Here is a 22,256-nt window from a genome sequence, read left to right as displayed (position 1 = left end):
TTTCCTCTATGGTCTTCTCTACAATCTGTTTTGATTGTAGATCATCACAGGGCTGCCAGTCCCTTGCTGGGCTCAAATATTGCTTTGGAAAGGGATTCCTTCGCTCTTCTTGGGGCTGGCAGGTGTCCTCTCCTGAAGGAGAACGGCTTCACCTCCTGAGCAGCGTGGTATGAATTTGAGTCTTAAAATGGTGGTTGAACACTTTTCTATAATGTAGGTTCCCCTGCTAGTTCTTGATACACCTGCAGCTGTTTATTCTTTCCATTTTGTTTAGTGCTTTCCTTCATACCTTCTCCTTTTTGAGTAAAACATGCCAGTTTTGGAAGCCCAGCTATAAGATCTTCAAGATTGGTTGTTGTCTCCAGCTGACTGATGCCACCCGTCTTCCTGCTGTGTTCATGGGCTCACAGGAGAAGTTGTGACCTCTCAGGCCACTGGTCCATTCTCCTGTTACTGCTCACAACATCAGATAATCTTATTAATGAGAAGTAATGTTACAACGTGTTCTGTCGATGTCCTGGAAAAACCTTTATTTAAAATTTATTGTTCTCTCTTGCATGTTTTGTTCCTTCATTCCTCTTAAATGAACTAGATAAGAAACAAAATGTCAAATATTCACTCAGCTTCTTACAGCTGGTCCCGAAAATAGGTCTCTAAAGCTCCACTGCAACTTCTATTGGGAATGATTGTCTCTGCTTTGCAAAATCTGTTAATGAGAGTGGACATTTTTGCATAATCACTGTAACAAACACTTCAATTTTCTTTTCATCAGCAAAGGGAAATCTGCCTGTAATAAAACTCTCTCCGGAATAGTTTGTATGACTTCCCTTTGTGCGAAAGATATAGAGCATCATGTTGTCTCCAGTGTGCATGTATGTGAATTGTGGAATATTGTTGTTTTCTTGCTTAAAAATATCTCTTTGCACTGGAAATACTGTCACTGAAAGATCTGCCACGTTAGTAAGCAGACCATTTTTTTTTTTTAATTTCCAGTAGATTTGCCAAGTAATTTATTAGAAATGCCAACATTTTCCATATTTTCTGTGAAGACTAAAATATTTAGTCAAAATTATTGCTTTTTTTTTTCTTTCTGTTTTTTCTATTATTTTAATCAGGTTTCATCAATGGGTTGTTGAAGGGAAGATGGCAGCAAACCAGCCCGATGTGGTTATGAAAGAGAGACACTTACCTTTCCTAATATGGTTTATGTGCAACCAGGATCATCTCTTAGATCAATATCAGCATTGCTGCTATATAATTCTGTAAATCATGTTAGATGAAACTCTGTTGAACAGGAAAGAGATTTAACCCTGGTAATCTGTAAACAATATAACATATGACAAATCAGTTTCACCTCTTTCCCAAGAGCTGTAGGAAGAAGAGCTGCACTGACACGTGTGGGTTGGGGTTTACTTATTTTTCTTCAGAATACTTTTGAAAGGCTTGCTAGTCTTTTTTTCTTTTTGGCTTTAACAATCATGAAAATACCTATGCTAATTCGATAAAACTCCAGGATTTTAATCAATAATCACTGCAGTTCACTGCTTGTCAAGGAGAGCAAAATGCTGGTGCTTTTTTGGTGCAGTGAGCTGGAAACAAAGTAATAGCATCCAGCTCAAGAGTGAGCACTGGGTCTCATAGAATTTCAGTACCTTCATTATTTAGAGCCTTTTCAGTGTTTGAAATATTTCCTGGTATTAAATATTACTATGGAATAGAGAGACCTGAACCCAATTCTCTGGTGTCTTTGGGCCACTGAAACTCCTTTGCTGGGCTTCTAATGAGCTGGTAGCACTTAAGAAATACTCAGGATTAAATTTCATTCTAACATAAACATTTATTGGCATGAATTAATTATGGCTTTGCCTCAAGCACTGAAAAAGTAAAAAATATCTGCCCACTTTCAGCATCCATCCTGCTTATTTCTCTGCACATGGTGCTGGTGGAAGAATATGATGGCATACTGTAGTTGATTCACTTTTTGTGAACATCTGGCATCAGGAAATAAAAGCAGAATACACTCCATTGCTTGTCTACATGAAATAATAGACACTGGATTAATTTCTGCAAAGGTTCTATCGCACTTTTATGGAAGACTCTGCAGTTTTTACATGGATTTTTCTAAATGTTACAGGTGACATGAGTGTGCTTCACAAATGATGTTTGCTGTGGCAGAATGGGCTGAAGTTACTTGGCGCTTGGTGTCTTTTCTAACACATTTTATTTCTGTTGGTGTATTTGGTATGGTGGAACAAAAGATTTTAATGATTTTGTAACTTGTTCATAAGTCAGATGGTGGAAAATGACTAAAGGGAGATTTGACGTCTAATGTTTCTTTCAGTCACCGAAGACCTTGTTAGAAGACGTGCAGAACATAATGACTGTGAGATATTTTCACTGGAGGAAATCTCTTTACATCAGCAGGAAATAGAAAAACTGGAGCATCTTGACAAATGGTGTCGAGATTTAAAAATTCTCTATCTTCAGAATAATCTAATTCCAAAAATTGGTAAGTGTTTTCTGGATATGTTTCTTTTAAATGGATTGACATGCATAATTTTGAAATCAGAAAAAAAGAAATTCTGTTAAACTTTAAGGGAATGTGGAGTGAGCAACGACAGAGAAGTTCCTTGTGGACCTGCTCCTACAAGGTTGCCTTTCCCTGTCTCTTTGGTACGTTTCTAAACAGCTCAGAAACTTGCAAGAGAAATTTTAAATGAAAAAGATAGTACTGAGATACAAGTCATTAGAATGTGAGTGTGGAACATCCTTTATTGATTAAAATCTCATAAGTCAAGATATAACCTAAATATCCTATCTTTTTGCCAAACAGGGCCAAACAGTTTTGGATATACTGTGGACTGTGATATCATAGGAGTAGCTCTCTTCATGCTCATTGTTAAATTTGTTTGTTATACAAATCTCTTAACAATGAAATAATTTTCATTCAGATAAAATGCTGTTATGCATAAAGTCTTAATGGTCTTCCAGCACCACAGGAGAGGTATAATTTCATATGGTCTGTGTTTTGTGGTGTAGCTTCATGTGTTTGCTGGGCTCCCTGCAGAGAGAGACACCAGGCCTTGGGCCCTAGTTTGTAGATGAAGAATGGAAAGTCAGAAGTGCTGAGGAATTATATTATCCTATTTCTTTTAAGTTCTTTAAAAGGAAAAAAAAACCTCTAAAATTTTAGGGTGAAATTCTGTGCTCAGGACTTGTAGGCAAAGGCTTTGCAATCTCTGGAGGGGCTCATCAGGGAACTCCTAGGGAATATCTGCACCAATAACATCTGCATTTCTTTGAGTGGAGGAATCTTCTCCCATAGAGAATAAGGCTTTTGAAACTGCTTTATGCTGTTTTGTCCCATCAAAAATGGGACAAAGTTGTTTTTCTCTCTTTTACTGTGCCCTTAGTAATGTACAAGACTTAACTAGTTGTTTTGTCAACACTCATACCTCCTCTAGATTAGCACAATATATCATATTACCATTCACATTATTGCTTTTTGGACACAAGATCTTTTCAGCAAACTCTTTTCCAAGACTTTCAATTTTTATCTAAGTGTAGGAGTTGGAAAAGTATACAACTTTCTAATTCATATATTCTTGTGTAACCTAACAGCTTTCCAAGATAATGCCTTAGTAAATAATGATAATGATAACAATAATAATCACCATGTAAGCAGTGAACAAAAGGGCTGCCAATAGGGGTTGTGTTACAAAGCACTGAATTTGAGAAGCAATTCCTCCACGTGAATACCAACATGTCCATGCAGAGCACACAGCAGTTCCAGGCACACTTCAAAATATCCTAGCACAATAGTTTGTATTGATTCTATTGGGATGTGTCTTTTTTCCTCTTAAAAAAGTGTTTATGCAACCCCCAAGATCTGACTTGCCTGCTAATCAGACAGCAAGTTGCGAGGTGCCCACTGTGTGAATGAGACCTGGTTCTTTTGTGTTCTATAAACGGAAGAAAACCCACAAGATGCCATTGGCTTCAACATTTGTCTTGCCGACATCTTCATGTGTGCAGGCACTGCCGGTACAGAAACACCATAAGTAAAATACACAACCAACCTAAGCTGCTCAGGTCCTTTCTGAGAAATTAATTTCATCGTGTTTGTGAATTATGAAGAAAATATTTCTCCAAAGTCTTAGCAAACTAAGTGGCAGGATTCATGTCACCAGACTTTTAGACACCAAAGTCTTAGACAGTTACCGTAGCCTCCCTTTATCACCAGTGTTGAAGAAAAGGCATGTTTTTGAGCATTATTTGGTTCACTGGTTCCAGACAGTCAAATTAAGATATGATAAACTGCACCTTGAAGAGCTCATTTACTGGTTATAGAGGAGCCTGGACGCCTAACTCGGGTGCAAACTTCATCTGCTCATATTCCTTTGTTTGTCGCAGCAGGGACAGTTTGTACAGCAGATAATCAGTGTGAATTGTGAATTAAAGTTTGGGATAAACTCTATGATTTTGTAGGACAGGTTTTCCTGTCAGATCTTCAAAACTTCTGGTGACTGGGGAGAAACTGGTGGACTGTAACATGAATTACACCATGTATTTTGTCTCAGATTTGTGTCTCTGACCTGTGCATCATGTATCTCAATGGTAGTTGCATTTTTCAGACATTTTTGGGACTGATGAAGAACATTGCTACCCTATTCCCTCTTTACCCCCTTTCTGTATTCAAGGGAGAAATTCTACCATTCTGACGCACCCCTACACATTGTGAACCTGCTGATTTCAATAGTTCATGGTGAAAATAATACAGATTAGATTCCAGATTAGGAGGAGGGGTATGTGTGTGTGTTTGTTGTTTTGTTCAGCCCGAAGCCATATAAATTCTTATTCGCACAACTTTTAAAAAGTGAGGGGAAAAAGTTACTTGTATTAACCCTGTGGATAAAAGATCTTTAAAAAATAAATATATACTAAAGAAGCCAATCTTTTCTGTATAAGTGAGTGTAAAACTCTAATTTTATAAAGCTTGAATAAGTATAGCCTGATCCTCTCAGAGTTTAATGACAAATGAAATGCTTTTTAGCCCACCATCACGCATTATGTGTTTTGTGTTTTATGGATTTGTAATAAAAACCAAGTGTTTATAACCTTCTTTATTTCTTTCTACATTTTTAAATTCTTGTTTTCGGATAACTCTTTGGCGTTTGTCTTTTCAGTAGTATTAAAATATTAATGCCCAGTATTTTGATACATGTTCTGATTTGTCCTTCCTGTTTTTCTCCCTTTTTTTTTAAAGTAAGCAAGTAAAATGGTAATGCCCTTTCCAGTGAAGAAAAGTGAAATAACAGACCTATGTTTTGTTGCAGAAAATGTGGGGAAACTGAAGAAGCTGGAATATTTAAATGTAGCTTTGAACAACATCGAACGAATTGAAAACCTGGAAGGTCAGATTTTAAACACAACATTTTGTCTTTTCACATTGAAACACATTGTTGTGACTTAGTGTAAAAGAGCGTGGAAACCAGTCCATATGTCCACTAGTAAAGGTGCTTTGTTGAAACTCAGAAAGAGCCTTTTTGTGTACAGCACTCCAACAAAATCACAGAATCACAGAATCGACTGGGTTGGAAAAGACCTCAGAGATCATCAAGTCCAACCCTTGGTCCAGCTCCACTCCATTGACTAGATCATGGCACTAAGTGCCATGGCCAATCTCAGTTTAAAAACCTCCAGACAAATGCTTCGTTTAGCAAATGCTTCCAACTGCTGCAGTTTAGTCATTGAACTGTGTTTTATTAACATTAACTGTGCTTTGCTGACATTAATTGTGTTTTGTTAACATTAACTGTGTTTTAACTCCCTTTTTCCTTACTCTCTCACCAGTGTTGGCAGCTCTAGTCTTTAATACTTTACAAAGCGGGAATCCAGATTTTTCATTAAATTGGTATTTCCTCACTGTAAAGATAAGATAATTTGTTGTCCAGGTTAGCTGGAGCAATGTGTTTTTCTATTTTAATGCTATGCAGGCTGCAAAAATTATCTCTTGTGTAATGTTCAGCAGCCACCTGCAGCAACCAAGTGTCACAGACAAGAAGGTTCTTCTCTGCACAGGTTGCATTGGCAGATTGGGGGGTTTTAGAGTCTTTCAGATGTTACTTTCCTTTGTCATTGCCTGAACTCATGTTTGCGTTTAATCCTTTATCCTGTCACTCTAATTACATGTGCAAAGATCTAGCGTTTTCCAAGACCAAAATCTAAGACTTAGAGCCACCCATAAACACATTCCATATTACTTGAATAATTTCTGACTTGATTTCTTTCTGTTTCTTGATTCTGATCAGGCCAGTTGCTGTATCTTTAAAATGTTCACCTTGACAAGGGAACAATTAAAACCAAAAGGCTTTTTGTTTGTTTGGTTTGGATTGGTTTTTTGTTGTTGTTGTTTAAGTCTACAACCTGATTCAAGAAGACGATTTCAAACAAATAACATAAATAAGCAATTAGTCTAAACACAAATTTGTAGAAGTTGAAGAAACGGGTAGCACATTACATGTCTGGCAATTCATTGAAAATCTTGCATCTGTTTTCATGCCAGTAAATGTTCTTCTGTCAGACTGCATTATTTATTACTGTGATTTGTTGTTTGCTAGGGAGCCAGAACCTCTGTGGATGAGGCTGGCAACAATTTGGATTATTTAAATCCCCTAATAAATCATTTTGAGTTGTCTATTTTCTTTCAGCTCCGTTATGCATAAAATACTTGCCAAATAAACCTGCGAAGGACAAGAAGTGGCTACAGTGATGAGCACCAAAGTTGAGCTTGCTCTTACCTAAACTTTTTTAACCTTAGAGTCAAGATTCTGATTCATAGTCAGATTATGATAAAAGGAGAGGCTGATAAATTTGGGATCCAGATTTCCCGGAGCATTTTGTTGGTTAAATTAGAGTGTCTGTTTATAATGAATTGTTTTGTTTAACAAACAATGTTTTTTCACTAGTATGTACAATTTAACCACTAATAAAGTATTTGCAATGATAGCTGAGTCCATAGTGTGGAAAACCTCATTTTGACTTGCAGTATATTTTTAGAAAACCTTGTCTCTACACTTGAATAATATTAGCTAAGGTTAACAGTACACAGAAATGAAACCCATAATTGATCCTGCTCTCCTGGAGAATTACACACTCTTTTTTAGCCATATGGTGAAGATTCAGTTAAGGAGGGGGAACATTTAATAGCTCATCTAGTACAGAAGCACTGATCACAAAGTTTTGATAGTGATAAAACCAATAATAGCTTTTTGATATTTTGTACTTTATTGAGGTTTTTTTTTTTTTTTTCTATAAATACTGTGAGCTCATAAACTGAAGTTGTGAGTCACTCTTTCACTTGTGGCTTGGAAAAGATGTATTCTGATAGGATGAAATTAGCATTTATATAGACAACAAATGCAGACTGTTTGATATCCGTGTGTGTGTGAGTTTGTGTGCACATTTATGGTGTATATCATGCGTACATTCATGTTCTGGACAAACTGAGTTACATTTCTTTCAAACAGGCTGTGAAGAACTGAAGAAACTTGACTTGACAGCAAATTTCATTGGTGAACTCTCCAGTATTGAGGCTCTAAAATGTAATATACATCTGAAGGAGCTGTTTCTAGTGGGTAACCCATGTACTGAATTTGAAGGTTATAGACAATTTGTGGTGGCAACGCTTCATCAGTTAAAAGTAAGATTTTTAAAATTGAATTTATATCCAAAACAATAACCAGCATTGTTCACTGAACATACTAATCGCAAATGAAATAAATGCCTGTGGCAGGAAAAGTTGGAACATTTCTCTTATTGTCCACAGGAAATTAAATTCTATTCTGAAGAATAAGTGGCAACAGTAAATAGTGTGATAATTAGTTCATTTTTTATTAAATCACATGTATTTGTTAACTTTTCTGTCATTTTCTTTGGAGATCCTTAAATAAAGCACTGAAAAAATAAACACACTGTACAGTTCTGACTTTCTTGTTATTTGTTTTTATATACACGATATATTTTAAAATTATTTTCATTATTGCATCAAGTTGGTACCATACCAACAGTATGTACCAAACCAACAGTGTAAGGCAGTAGAAAGACAGAAAACGATATAAAAATATACTATATTGCATTGACTGTAAATAGATACTTTGAGGTTTCCTGTAATGATGTACAGAGATAATTATTTCTTGCCATTGACACTGACAATCCCAGTCCTGAAATACACTCCCACAATTTCCCTTGGAGAAGCACAGACTCTTACTTATTAAGAGTCGATTCAACTCAACTAGTTGGCAGTAAGCTAACACATGAAAACAAATAGGTTTTTAATAGTCTCATGAGCTGAATCAAGGTCAGACAAACATCAGGAATGGCTGAAGGGACTCTCTCTGCTACATACTCTAATAAGACCAATGGCAATTTCTGGAAAATACAAAAGCAGCTCCCAGACACATGAAACCATTTTCAGATCTGAATACAAACTTACTATTAATTCTGTTTGATATAATATAACTTACATAGTGCTATGGAGGATGCAAAGGTGTATTTTTGATTTTCTAAAAAAAGTAATTTATCACAATTAACATACAGTTTAATGCTTGCATTGATTTGAATCTGTTTAAAATTTCTCATATATCTTTACTGATTTATTTTCCCTTTGGGAAGTGTTTGGATAGTAAAGAAATAGAAAGATCGGAGAGGATTCAAGCACTTCAAAACTATCCAGAAGTGAAGCAGAAAATCAGAGAACAGGAGCAAGTTTACCTTCTCAAACGGGCCAGAGAAAAAGATGAGGCTCAAAGGAGGATGCAAGAAAGAGAAGACAAGAAACAAAAACAAATGGAATCTAAGCTTGGATTTTACAGGTAAGAGTAAGCAACAACAGTTTGTGAGTAAACAACATTCTTCTCTTTCTCCATCAAGAACGTAGTTTTTCCTCATTAGATAGTTTATACAATTCCAATTAAATATTTTTGTTTGTCTTTTTCATTGATTCTAACAGAGTTATTTCTCCTCATGCATGTTACCTCTAAAGAAAAATATAATAATCTACAAACATAATTAATTAATTAATTACTGACCTGCAGATAGTACAATAGAATTTTTGTCCCAAAACTCCAAGCTAAACTGTCTGGGTGCCAAAACAGTGTAAATGACAACTTGTTTGAGGAGAACAGCTGCAAATTATTATTTAGGGTAATGTAGGGGTCCAGAGAAAGCACTTGTTCACCTGTAATTTCTTTTGCTTTAGCATTGCTAGATATGAAAACTGAAATGGAATATTGCAGATCTTTTGAGATGTAAAAGGAAGGAGTGCTGATATCTATGCTTTTTATACCAAATATCACTGAGGTTACCTAGAGACCAGAAAGATTTTTGTTTGGTGTCATCTTCCACTGCATTTGCCATCCATCTTATTTTTAATGTAGTAGAGTCTGAGTTCCATGCAGCTGGCTATGGAACTTTGTCCTCATAGATAACAGCTGTATCATAAATTTAGTTTTCTGTCTATATTGATAACGAATTTCTGAAGACTACAGTGTCTTTGGACTGGGGGGAAAATTATTCAAGTTCTAGGATGACACTGGAGGAGATGCCTAAATAAAATGTTGCTACCCTATACATTTCTAATCTACTGTTGGCTGCTGTTGGGAATACTTAAACATCACACGGACTGAGGGTTTTTTTTCACCTGGAAGCTGTGAATATATCTGAAAATTCTGCTCCTGAAAAAAAACTGTTGAACTACCCATCAGGATTTTCAGAGAGGCAAAACCATAGTATCACTTCTTAGTAAAGTCAATGGAAAATATTATGTCAAAATATGTTTTGTTGATTGATGAAAGAAGCAGAGCAGAGAATGTTGTCCAAATCTAGAAGATACTGTTCTTGGTAGCAATCATACAGCTATTAGTATTGGGTTAAAAAAAATATATTAATGGAAGAATTCATTAGCAAGTATTGTTACTTTTCCTTCTTTTCATTGGGATAATATTCCATGTGATCTTATGCAGCCCAGACTCCCCACAGAACAAAGAAAACCATCAGGCAGAAGGACACGGAGAACAAGAAACATGGAGAACAGTTGAAGATGAAGATGAAGAAGACAGAAGATTTTGGGAGGAGCCTACACCATATACTCCAGAATCGAGATTAGAAACTCACAGATATCTTGAAGAAAAACGGAGAGCTAAAGAAAATACAAGGTATGTTTTTGGTTTAATATACTCTATGAATTGAGGAAGGGGAAATTTTCAAAGGTGCAATGTAGAGGGAGGTGACTGCCTCACATTGAATGCTACTAAGAACTGGCAGCTTAAATCCCTGTTTCCCGTGCAAATATGCTTATAAAATTTAAATAAAATATGCAGATTATTCACTTTTCTAACATTTATTTATGATACCATTCATCTTGTTTTTCCTCAAATAGAGTTTTTAAATGTAATTTTTCAACTCAATTTTGTGGACTTCAGAAATTTCACGTTTCTGTTAGGTAACGAATATGCTTAATTTAGTTCAATGTCTGATATTCTTGCTAAAGGCATTTATCAGGACTGCAGGTTGCATTATATAAATGCCCTACAGGCCATCTTACAAAATTTTTGCACAAGTGACATTTCAGGCACCTTTTCTGTGTGTCTTAGATTTTTTTCATGTACTTTATAAAAAATATTAGTCCTGAGTATTAAAATTCTTCATATTATCTATGCTGTTAGACACAGCGAATGTGAAAATGTCAGGGCTCTGAAAAGCTTTTAAAACTTTCTGAAGTTGCCACTGGTTTTGCTGACCATGGAAAATTAATACAGACACAACCAAAAAAGTTTTATTACTGCTGGCTTATCAGTACCACAAGCATTGTAAGGAATGTCCTTTTTTTCTTTTTTTCCGGCCCTTTTTATATTTTTTTTTTTCTTTTCCTTGTGTAAAAGCCCTTGTACCAGATCACAGAATCACAGAATCGACTGGGTTGGAAAAGACCTCAGAGATCAAGTCCAACCCTTGGTCCAACTCCAGTCCATTGACTAGATCATGGCATTAAGTGTCATTTCCAATCTCAGTTTAAAAACCTCCAGGGACAGAGAGTCCGGCACCTCCCTGGGCAGCCATTCCAATGCCTGATCGCTCTCACTGTAAAGAATTCTTTCTAACAGCCAGCCTAAATTTCCCCTGGCAGAGTTGAGCCCATGCCCCCTTGTCCTATTGCTGACTGCACAATATATTACTAACTGCACGATATATTACTGGCTGTTCTATTTAAGACTTTTCTTTTTCATGTTGCTAAGATTCCTTACTCTTCCTTCCATTTATACAGGAAAATGCCAGTAACACAAATCTTAATGATCTTACAGTGATTTGCTTTGTTGTGGCAGACACATTTAAGGTAGTTTGTTTATTGCATTAAATCAAAGTCAGATATAGTTTCACTGCTGATAGCTGGATATTTGTAGTGAAGATTAAAGTCTCCATCAGTAATACGTATTATATTTTTTGAAGGAAGAACACAGCAAAAAATGTAATAGATGCATCAACAAATAATCTATATTTATGTACTTTAGTCATGTTGTATTCTATTTGGTGCTAATTGTAATCTTTTGATGATTAAAATTCTTTTTACTGGTGCAGAATAGTGACTAACAAACACGCTATTTAGAGATAAGCCAAGCATTTGTTCAGTAAAAGTAATTAAGTCACATGAATAAAAATTTCCTTTAGGATTGCTTGCATGTACATCAAATCAGTTAACAATAATGATACGTCATGATTAGTAGGACCATTCATAACCAGAAAAACATCCCATTGCATATGTTTAAGCAATCCGCTGACTTCTTAAGATACACCAAATAAATTTGATATATTTCTGTTTGATAATGGTCATTGTGACATGCAGAAGTTATTATCAATGTAAGATGTGATTTTACAAAGCATTTGCTCACCTTTAGATGATGCTTTTAATGTATGATTGGACACCTGATAGGACCTGTTTTGTTCCTGGAATAAGTTGTATTCCTAACATCAAATACCAGGTAATTCTTGCCTCTTGCCTTCTGCTGCTTCCTTTTTGCTGTCACACGTAAAAATACCAGAATGTGAAATTCTAAACCATTTTTCTTTCTGTTTTGTTAAGGGAATCAAAAAAGAGAGAGAAGCCTCCTCGGACATTGGTCACTGCAGAAGGAAAAGCTCTGAATGTGAATGTTCCTAAGTATGTAAGGTTAAGAGGTTAAACAGGGGAACTCCTTTATAGTTAATTTGGGCAACTATTTTAAGATGTGTGACCATACAAAGACACATGACAAATTCTTGTTGTATAGCTGGTGGAGAAACTGACTTCTAAAATTATATTCTGATGCTAGAAAAATAATTAGTTTTCAGTGAGTAATGTATTGAAGGCTATTTAATTGAACATCTTAGTTTCTGATGATTGAAGAACTTGGTTTTGCATAAAAGATACAAGATGTTTTATTCTTTTCCTTTCTATGGTAGGTCTCTCTTTGAGCATCTTGCTAAGAGTGGAAAATTTTAACCTGTTTGATTATTGAAGATAAATGTGTATGAGTAGCCACTTTAAATGTGGAAAACTACATCTAAATAATATTTCTGGACAAAGTCATTCTGTCCTCTCATGACAGATGTAAAACTGGCAGAACTGGGAAGATTCATTCACTTCTATGGCATGAAGTCCATTGTCACTGAATGAGGTCTCTAGTAACAGAGGCTGGTGATACCAGGAAGTCTCTTGTATTTTAACGTTGACAAAGGCACCTGGGTATTCAAGTGTTTTGGAATGAGTTTCCAGGGATATCAGCCATGCGTTACTGTTGGTTTCACTTGGACCAAGCTTTACTTTCCTAAAGGAAAACAGGAGATGAAGAGAGCAAACGTTGTTTCCTTAGAAATGGCTCCCCAAAGAGCCTCAAAAAGTGGCCTGTGGCCACTCACGTCTGCTCTCCTCTGCATAAGTTTTTCCATCTTTAGATTGATTTAGCTGTGTAATCAAAGCTAAGAACATGCTTATTGTTAGCATGATGAATGCTTTCTAAATCCTGGAAATTTATAAATCCATGTAAACTCAAGGAATTTGAAAACCAACATTACAGGATCAGTGCATAATATTCAGTTATAGAGGGAAAATTAAAGGTAGTGTCAGAAGAGCTCATGTTTATTCCATCTGTAGCAGAAGATACATACCAGTGTTGACTGAAAAAAATCTTACATAATTTTCTAGTTCAAAGGTGACAAGCCTGAAATAGTTCAAATCTTGTGTTAGTGGAATTTCATGATGCCTCCAAAAAGCAGAAACCTGTAGAATAAAGCTCTAGCTATGGATTTTTAGAAGGAGTACAGTCCACTAGAGTTCACTGTTTTTGTCACCTGAATTTTCTGGATTAGAATGCAGGCTGCAGATGTGCACACATAAAGCCAGATCGATGAGCAGTTTTTGTCATGGCTTCCTCAGGAATCTCAGAGCTCTCCAGTGCAATCTGGCAGTGTATTGGAGAGACAGAAATAAAGACATGCAAGCAGGCAGATGGTGTTCTCCCAAGTTTTTGTTTCAATGTGAAAGTACAATGTCCATAGCCATGTCCAAGCTTCTCTGAGGTTCTTTTGGAAGGTTAGCAAGAGGAATGGCTGCACCCTAATGAGAACAAACATGTGAAAAGTTTGAGTACATGAGCAGAACTTGTAAGACTAGACTGGATCTTCTTACGTAGTAGATGTTGTTTTCAATTTATAGTTGGTAAGATTCTTTCAGAGTTTTAAGGACTCGGCCAGTAGATCACAAATATGCAGCTAATACAACCTACAGGCTCATTTTTGGCAAATATTATAAAGCTTGTAGAATTGAGGATGCTGTGCAAATCAAGTTTAACTTTGGAAATGCACAGGCAGATATTTGTCCTCTAGGGAAATTAATTGCTACCAAGAAAGATGCAATTTTTTTAACGTATGATAAGGTTAGAATTACAAAGCTCCAGACTCTTCATGCTTTTTATGAACTGCTTTTTTCTTACTATTCTTATATCTTTTTAACAAGCAGATGTAATAGAGGAGACAGATTTCACCAGCAGATGTCTCTCTTTCTGCATCAGCAGACTGATTTTAATTTTAACCAACCTTCAGCAGTATTTTTTGTTTGTTTGTTTCTTGTGGTTGGGTGGGGAAAGCAGAGAACAAAAGTAAGAATGACTTTGATTCAGTTGCCAGTATTTCTTTCTGGGCATGAGGAAAATTGCTACTGTTCCTAAAATGATCATGTAACACACCATCTAAATGGTATTTGTATTAATCTACAATTGTTAGCAGTTGAATTTGAAGTATGTTTATTCACTCCAATTGTGTTCATCCTGGAGGTGTTTCTTGTCATTATTACCAGGCTTAATTTCTCTCTGAAAGATGATGAAGAAAACAACCAGCTGATCTTGGATCTTGCTGTCTACAGGTCAGTTTTTTTCTTCCTCTTAATTTTTACCACAGTGTTTCCAATATACTCCTCTCTGTAATAGGGACTTTTAAAGAGGAAAACAAATAATGTAAGGGGTTATTGAATCAGTCTTGAAGCCAGTGCCAAAGCTAAATAAACCAAAGACCCTTCAGAATGTTCTGTTACCCCTGAATGACTGTGTCCAACAGTTCTTCTTGGAACTGATGTTTTCTGCAGTCCACGGGCAGGTTTCCTCCACATGTGTCCTTTTATGCTTATGTAAAATCTTTTCCATTCTTCATTTTCGGATTAGGGTTGTAGGATATGGGGGTTTTGCCCATTCTCTGTCCCCAGCAGTGCTCTAGGGCAGTTCACCTCCCTCTAGTTAAATTCTTCTCCTCCCCAAGACAGAGTAACGGTAGCCTAGTCCTACTTTCTTTGCTTACTGGAAAGAGCCCATGGCCCAGCGCATTTCCCAAACTGTGCCAGGGCATTGCCTGGAAAAAAATGCCTGAACCAAGCCAAAATATGACAAGGAAACAACAATTTTATAGTATATACTGCTAAGCAGTACAGTGGCCTTGCCCACACTTCAGGAAGGGGCTGGAAACCCAGAAACTTACCTGTAACAGGAACTTAGAATAAAGCTTGAACTGCTTTTATAGCATGGAAACACTATTCAGGCCAGCTGTCCTTCCCTTAAAGCTCATTGATTTCCCTCAAAAGAGACCTGTTCCATGTTTCTAAATTATAAGAAGATTTTTTCAAATCTCTATTCAGGCATAATAAAATGTTGGATATGTTCACAGTATCACAGTATGTTTGGGATTGGAAGGGACCTCAAAAGATCATCTAGTCCAATCCCCCTGCCAAAGCAGGAACGTCTAGGTGAGGTCACACAGGAACGTGTCCAGGTGGGTTTGAATATCTCCAGAGAAGGAGACTCCACAACCTCCCTGGGCAGCCTGTTCCAGTGTCTGTCACCCTTACTGAGAAGAAGTTTTTTCTCAAATTTAAGCGGAACCTCTTGTGTTCCAGCTTGATCCCATTACCCCTTGTCCTATCATTGTTGGCCACCGAGAAGAGCCTGGCTCCATCCTCATGGCACTCACCCTTTATATATTTATAAACATTAATGAGGTCACCCCTTAGTCTCCTCTTCTCCAAGCTAAAGAGCCCCAGCTCCCTCAGCCTTTCTCCATAAGGGAGGTGCTCCACTCCCTTAATCATCTTGGTTGCCCTACGCTGGACCCTCTCCAGCAGTTCCCTGTCCTTCTGGAACTGAGGGGCCCAGAACTGGACACAATATTCCAGATGTGGTCTCACCAGGGCGGAGTAGAGGGGAAGGAGAACCTCTCTCGATCTACTAGCCACCCCCCTTCTAATACACCCCAGGATGCCATTGGCCTTCCTGGCCACAAGGGCACAGTGCTGGCTCATGGTCATCCTGTTGTCCACCAGGACCCCCAGGTCCCTTTCCCCTACACTGCTCTCTAATATGTAATTTCCCAACCTATACTGGAACCTGGGGTTGAATGTTGTGATGCTCTGTGCCTACTTGTAAGAAATGCAAACTAAAAAGTTTGAAAAATTCATCCGAGAAGTAATATTATAAAAGAAGGGAAACAGGGAATATGTGCTTGTGCATTCACTAGTAGGTCACAGGAACATGAGTGGATGTGTCATCTCATGAAGAGCAGATGTTAAAGTGGAGTATTTACACGTCACAAACGTTGTTTGACAGTAGTGAAATTTGAACTTACTGTGTCTTCCGTGAATGTAAAGTATTTCTATTCATTGTTTTCCAGAGAATTCTGTGAAAAAAAGAACTCTTCTTATAAATTTACTACTTAAGCCTTCAGAGAGAAAAGTAGTAAAATACTTCCACAATTTTAAATAGCAAATAGGTTAATTTTCATATTAATGTAAAGCACTAAACTAATAGAAGAAAAACCTTTTCCTTTTTCCAGAAAGGTTTTGAATTCTTGCAGTTATACAACAGCTGATGTGGTGGACTTGACTGAATTTAGATGTGATTCTAATTGACATTTGTGAACACACAGGAAGATCATGTTTTCTTCCAAAGACATTAAATCCTAATAATATTTCATATAACTTAATAAGTGAAATTGAAGCTTGTAGTTTATGAACGATGAAATCATCATTTAAGAGCTACATGGTCTGCACTGCTTATTCACTGGACTGTATTTTAGATTGATTAATTTATTTATATTTCCTTCTGAAGACATTTGGACTCTTCTCTGCTTGATGTTGATGTCCAGCCAACCTACATACGAGTCCTGGTGAAGGGAAAGGTCTGTATTTTCTTACTACATTGGTTTCAAATCAAGAGTTAATGCTTACCAGAGTTATTCAGTGGGCTCTGGATCTGGATCTGACTTTTACCAACCATGTGCACTTGTGCAGGAAAAATGCTCTTTCATACTTGCAGTATTTTGGACCACACATACACTGTGGAACTCCTAACCAGAAGATATGCAAAGCCTTCAATGAAACCTTGCTCTGTCTTTTTTGTTCTCTCCCTCTCTTTTCTTATTCCCCACACACAGTGCACCAGAATTCACTTAAGAACAGAGCTTGCTAGTTGCCCTAGGCTAGAATTTAGCAATTCATAATCTGGAATTTACAGCTGACAGAAACAAATGAATGTATACTCTTTTGAAAAGGCATTTAAAATGTCATTCCAGTTTTCTCTCTTCTCAGTGGTTTTAATTTTGTCATCAATTTTTTGAAAACTTCGAAATACTTAAACTGTAAACCAAAAATCCCTATTTTTTACTGTACCAACTGCATATGCAAAACTTCAGATTTCCTTTACTTCTGAAATAGTCTGGATAATCTTTCTCATTTAATTGCTAATATAAGTCAAGCATCATTTTATAACCTTCTTTAGAAATGTCACTTCAGGAATGACAGCAATTCAGGAATAAACATATGACTATACTTGTAAGTAAAAGCTGTTTAGCATGCTAATCATTTATTAGGATTAGTAATACTACATATAAAGTGAGAGGATTTAGACCTATACTCTCCTTAAGATCAAAGGCACATGCAAGACAACCAATCAGGCCCAGTCAGCATGGGTTTATGAAAGGCAGGTCCTGTTTGACCAACCTGATCTCCTTCTACGACAAGGTGACTCACTTAGTGGATGAGGGAACGGCTGTGGATGTTGTGTGCTTAGATGTCGGTAAAGCCTTTGACACCATATCCCACAGCATCCTCCTGGAGAAGCTGCAGCTTATGACCTGGATGGGTGTTCTCTGCGATGGATAAAAACTGGCTGGAGAGCCGGGCCTGAGGAATTGTGGTGAATGGAGCCAAATCCTGTTGGTGGCCAGTCATGAGTGGTGTTCCCCAGGGCTCAGTATTGGGGCCAGTTCTGTCTAATCTCTTTATCAATGATCTGGATGAGGGGATTGAGTGCACCCTCAGTAAGTTTGCAGATGACACCAGGTTGGGTGGGAGTGTTGATCTCCTGCAGGGTAGGAAGGTCATACAGAAGGGATCTGGACCAGCTGGATCAAGAGACTGAGGCCAGTTGTGTGAGGTTTAACAAGGCCGAGAGTCAGGCCCTCCATTTGGGTCACAACAACCCCACACAACATTACAGGCTTGGAGAAGAGTGGCTGGAAAATGCCTGGCAGAGAGGGATCTGGGGGTGTTGATTGTCAGTGGCTGAATGTGAGCCAGTGTGTGCCCAGGTGGCCAAAAAGGCCAACAGCATCCTTCCTGGCTTGTATCTGGAATAGTGTGACCAGCAGGACCAGGGCAGTGATTGTCCCCCTGTACTTGGCACTGGTGAGACCCCACCTTGAATCCTGTGTTCAGTTCTGGGTCCTTCACTACAGGAAATACATTGAGGTGCTGGAGAGAGTTCACAGGAGGGGACGAAGCTGGTGAGGGGCCTGGAGCACAAGTGTGATGAGAAGCAGTTGAGGGAACTGGGGCTGTTCAGCCTGGAGAAAAGGAGGCTGAGGGGAGACCTTATCACTGTCTACAACTACCTGAAAGGAGGTTGGAGCATGGAGGGGGTTGGTCTCTTCCCACAAATAACAAGTGATAGGACAAGAGGAAACGGCCTCAAGTTGCACCAGGGAAGGTTCAGATTGAATATTAGGAAAATCTTTTCCACCAAAAGGGTTGTGAAGCATTGGAACAGGCTGACCAGGGAAGCAGTTGGGTCACCATCCCTGGAAGTGTTTTAAAGACATGTAGATGAGGTTCTTAGGGACATGGTTTAGTGCCAGTATTAGGTTATGATTGGACTCAATGATCTTGAGGGGTCTATTCCAATCTAAATGATTCTATGATTCTATGATAGTGATGTTTCTGCATGTGTTCTGTCCAGATAAAATATATATATATATATTAGCATTATATACTTCAATCCCATTATTTTCTCATAGCCATTTCAGCTTGTTCTCCCTGAAGAAGTGAAGCCAGACAGCAGCTCTGCTAAAAGATCACAAACAACTGGTCATTTAGTTGTCAGCATGCCAAAGGTATGTAAAATAATCTGAGGAGATATCATACAAAGATACTTGAAATGTTGTGAGTACTTTGGGGAGGTTCTGAGATACAGGTAAAATCTGGCTGCCTAAAGTCTAGTCTTTCCCATCAGGACATATTTTCCAAAGAAGGAACATTCCAGAAAGACAATTTAATCATAGAGCCAAACCTGAGGATTTAAGACACTTTAAAGGAAGATTATGAAAATAGTATTCATAGAACTATTTGTATTTCCTTTATTTGCAACAAAACCAGCTTTTATATAAGAAAAGAAACTCTGCAAAATATGCGGTATTGTGCAAATGTGTAAGAAGATGGATTTTTTTAAATAACCGAAAATAAGCAACTTACCTACTTTATTTTTCCACCTGTGAAACAAAAAAATAAATAAATTTTTCAAAATTTATGTAGCATACATATGTATGAAGGTTATGTTTCCGTTGAAGGGCAAGGATGATCAAGTACTCTCACATCTCAGGTGATCAGAACAAGAGTTGCTTAATTCATTTTCCCTTCATGCTCTCCCTGGCTGGAAAGGATTCACAGACTGGCTGTACCAAGTATATGTAATCATAGAGCAAGAGGGTTGTGGCAACATGGTGTTTGAACTAAAAAATGCTGTGCAACAGTCCCTAGTACTTAAAGAACATGGGTAGAAGTGATATTCCTCTAGTATTCCTAACTCTGTGCTCTCCAGTCTCACCTGTGCTCTGATGTTTGCCTGCATGGAATCACACTGATCACAATTTGAATCAATTGAGCATTCTACTGGCAAGTAAAAGCAAATTGCTTTAAAGTGGGTTTTCTACTCTCTCTTTCCCTGCTCAGCCCAATTCTTGCAACGTAAACGAGAGCAAACTGTTGGGTATGTTCACTTCATTTCCTCTCCACCATTCATCTTCCCATGATTTCAGTAAATGTAGCTGGTACACTGGATACGTAAGTGACGTTTTGACTTGTGGGATAACATAATAAGCAGATGAGGTAGAATATAAGGTGGAATGAGCACATCTCCTACCCATTCCCACACTTCTTCCAAAAGAATAGAGAATAGAGAAGGAATGACCAGTAATGAGGAGCACTCAAAGACATGGAGGTCAGCTTGTCTTACTGAAGTACGCAATGAGGCAGGTAGCAGGTGAGCAACCAGCGGCCAGTGGAAGTTTAGGGGGCATTAGAGCTTAAATCCAGGGAAGATGCAGCAATGTGAACCAGAAAAGAAAGGGCAGAGGGAATCTGAGTGGCAAAGGTATCTTCAGGTTTGGGGCATAACTGGTGAGATGCTGGCAGAAACAGGAAGGCATTTAAGATGGGGCTTGATGTCATCTGGTGCAGGACTGGGCTCTTGGGCCTGCAGAAAGAACAGAAATTGAAGGGCTTGGAGCAGAAAAGGAGCTGGAAATTTTAGGAAGGCAGAGTTCTGGAGATGAAAATAGATTATATGGTGAGGTTCTGAGAGCTGTGGGAAACATTAATCAACTTCAGTACTGTGCCCTTACGCCATTATGCTTTTGGAGGGTTGGGCTCCTTTTAAAGCCTCTAGGACTACATGATATATTTTTGGCTTTCAGAAACAGGGTAACCCTGTCCAAGGATAGGGTTTTTCCATAGGAAAAAAAATAATTCTTGCCACTCTAGCCTTACCCTTCTGGCCTCAATGGAGTTCCTCTGCTATGTAGGAACAGTGCCACATGGTGCTATGACAGGCTGAGAGAGTTGAGGTTGTTCAGCCTGAAGGCGGCTCCATGGAGACCTTAATTGTGGCCTTTCAGCACTTAAAAGGAGCTTATAAGAAGGATCAGGACAGAATTTTTTGAAGGATGTGTTATGACAGGACAAGGGGTAATGATTTCAAACTATTATAAAAGAGGGGAGTTTCAGGCTAGACATGAGGAAGAAATCTTTTGCCAATGAGAGTGGTGAGACCCTGGCCCAGGTTGCCCAGAGAGGTGGTAGATGCCCCATCCCTGGAGACATTCAAGACCAGGCTGGATGGGGCTCTGAGCAACCTGATCTGGGTGAAGATGTCCCTGCTCATGGCAGGGGGTTGGACTAGATGAGCTTTGAAGGTCCCTTCCAACCCAAACTATTCTATGATTCTGTGATTCTAATCTACCAGAATATATCAATTACATAATTTTCTCCTGAAGGAAGAACCTTCAGCTGCTATTTAGGGTCATTTATTTCTCTTTGTGCTCTGATTTAATCCCAAGACTATGCATCTAGCAGCTTTAACTACTTTTGCAGCTTCTGGCTTTTTCCACTTGTGTTTTCTTCTAACGCTCCAGTCCCACCATCTATCTTTACCTACATGGACATCTTCTCATTAAATCACAACTGTCACTCTAGCATCAAGCACGCAGTTTCACCAGGAGTTTGAAGAATGCTTAAAATTGTACTAATTTGATTAAGAGTCGTATTTTGTTAACATTCAAAATTCACTCAGATGAGAATTTACGTGTTCCTAATTTTATTTCTTTGAAACTGAGGCCTTGACATTTGCTAATTGGATAATATTGTTTTAAAATGTTTCTAAACAGTTTTGTTTACTTTTTACTTGTTTTTTTTTTTTTTATATATATTTTAAGTACTATCGGTTTTCTGCTTTTATTACTCATGCATCTTGCTAGTCTCTTCATGGATGGTAAGTGTCTTAGAAGGTGTAAATATTTCAAAGAGTCTCTGGATATACTCAAAACTGTTCCCTGCCTAGAAAGTCATACCTGAATCAGCAAAACCAATATTATATCTTCATATTGTGATTGACAACAGCGTTTTTCTGTTATTAAGTTTCTATTTCACCTACATTTCACCTACCTTGATATTTTAGCTACACCTATATATTTTATCTAACCTGAGGGTCTGCAGCCTGTTTCATTTCAGGATGCTCAGGATGTCATGATTCACAGATATTTGTGAGACCTGAGGAGAGAGAAGCTCTATAGACTGAGTGGGTGTTCTACGCTTTGCCTTAGTTTGGTCAAAAACTCCTTGTGTATCTGGGACACAGAGAGATATGCGTGAATGAAATGCATAATCTAACATCTTCCTTGTCAATGAATCCAAAAATTTGCAGCTTTGCAGGTAAGGACCTGGGAGTCTTAGGGGACAGGAAGTTGAACATGAGCCAGCATTGTCGTCTTCTGCCAAAGAAGGCTAATAGTGTCCTGGGCTGCATTAGGAGTGTTGCCAACAGGCTGAGGGAGACAATCCTTCTCATGTGCTCAGTGTTAGTGAGACAGATCTGAAGTGCTGTGTCCGGTGCTGGACTCCCCAGTACAAGGGAGAG

At 38.0% G+C, this 22,256-nt stretch overlaps 1 protein-coding gene across 1 annotated transcript in view; it reads left to right on the top strand.

Annotated features, from left to right (window-relative positions):
* The window catches only part of DNAAF11 (dynein axonemal assembly factor 11), a 38,031-nt gene that overhangs the window by 984 nt on the left and 14,791 nt on the right, over nucleotides 1–22,256 (top strand). The window contains exons 2-10 of the mRNA XM_065054436.1: nucleotides 2,342–2,509; nucleotides 5,337–5,414; nucleotides 7,530–7,702; nucleotides 8,674–8,873; nucleotides 10,023–10,214; nucleotides 12,137–12,214; nucleotides 14,387–14,452; nucleotides 16,680–16,749; nucleotides 18,865–18,960. Coding sequence (XP_064910508.1) covers nucleotides 2,342–2,509; nucleotides 5,337–5,414; nucleotides 7,530–7,702; nucleotides 8,674–8,873; nucleotides 10,023–10,214; nucleotides 12,137–12,214; nucleotides 14,387–14,452; nucleotides 16,680–16,749; nucleotides 18,865–18,960 — 1,121 coding nt within the window. The remainder of the gene's footprint in view (nucleotides 1–2,341; nucleotides 2,510–5,336; nucleotides 5,415–7,529; nucleotides 7,703–8,673; nucleotides 8,874–10,022; nucleotides 10,215–12,136; nucleotides 12,215–14,386; nucleotides 14,453–16,679; nucleotides 16,750–18,864; nucleotides 18,961–22,256) is intronic.

This window comes from Columba livia, chromosome 2 (genome assembly GCF_036013475.1).
Source record: "Columba livia isolate bColLiv1 breed racing homer chromosome 2, bColLiv1.pat.W.v2, whole genome shotgun sequence".
Lineage (NCBI taxonomy): Eukaryota > Metazoa > Chordata > Aves > Columbiformes > Columbidae > Columba > Columba livia.
This window is presented reverse-complemented; position numbering and strand designations above follow the sequence as displayed.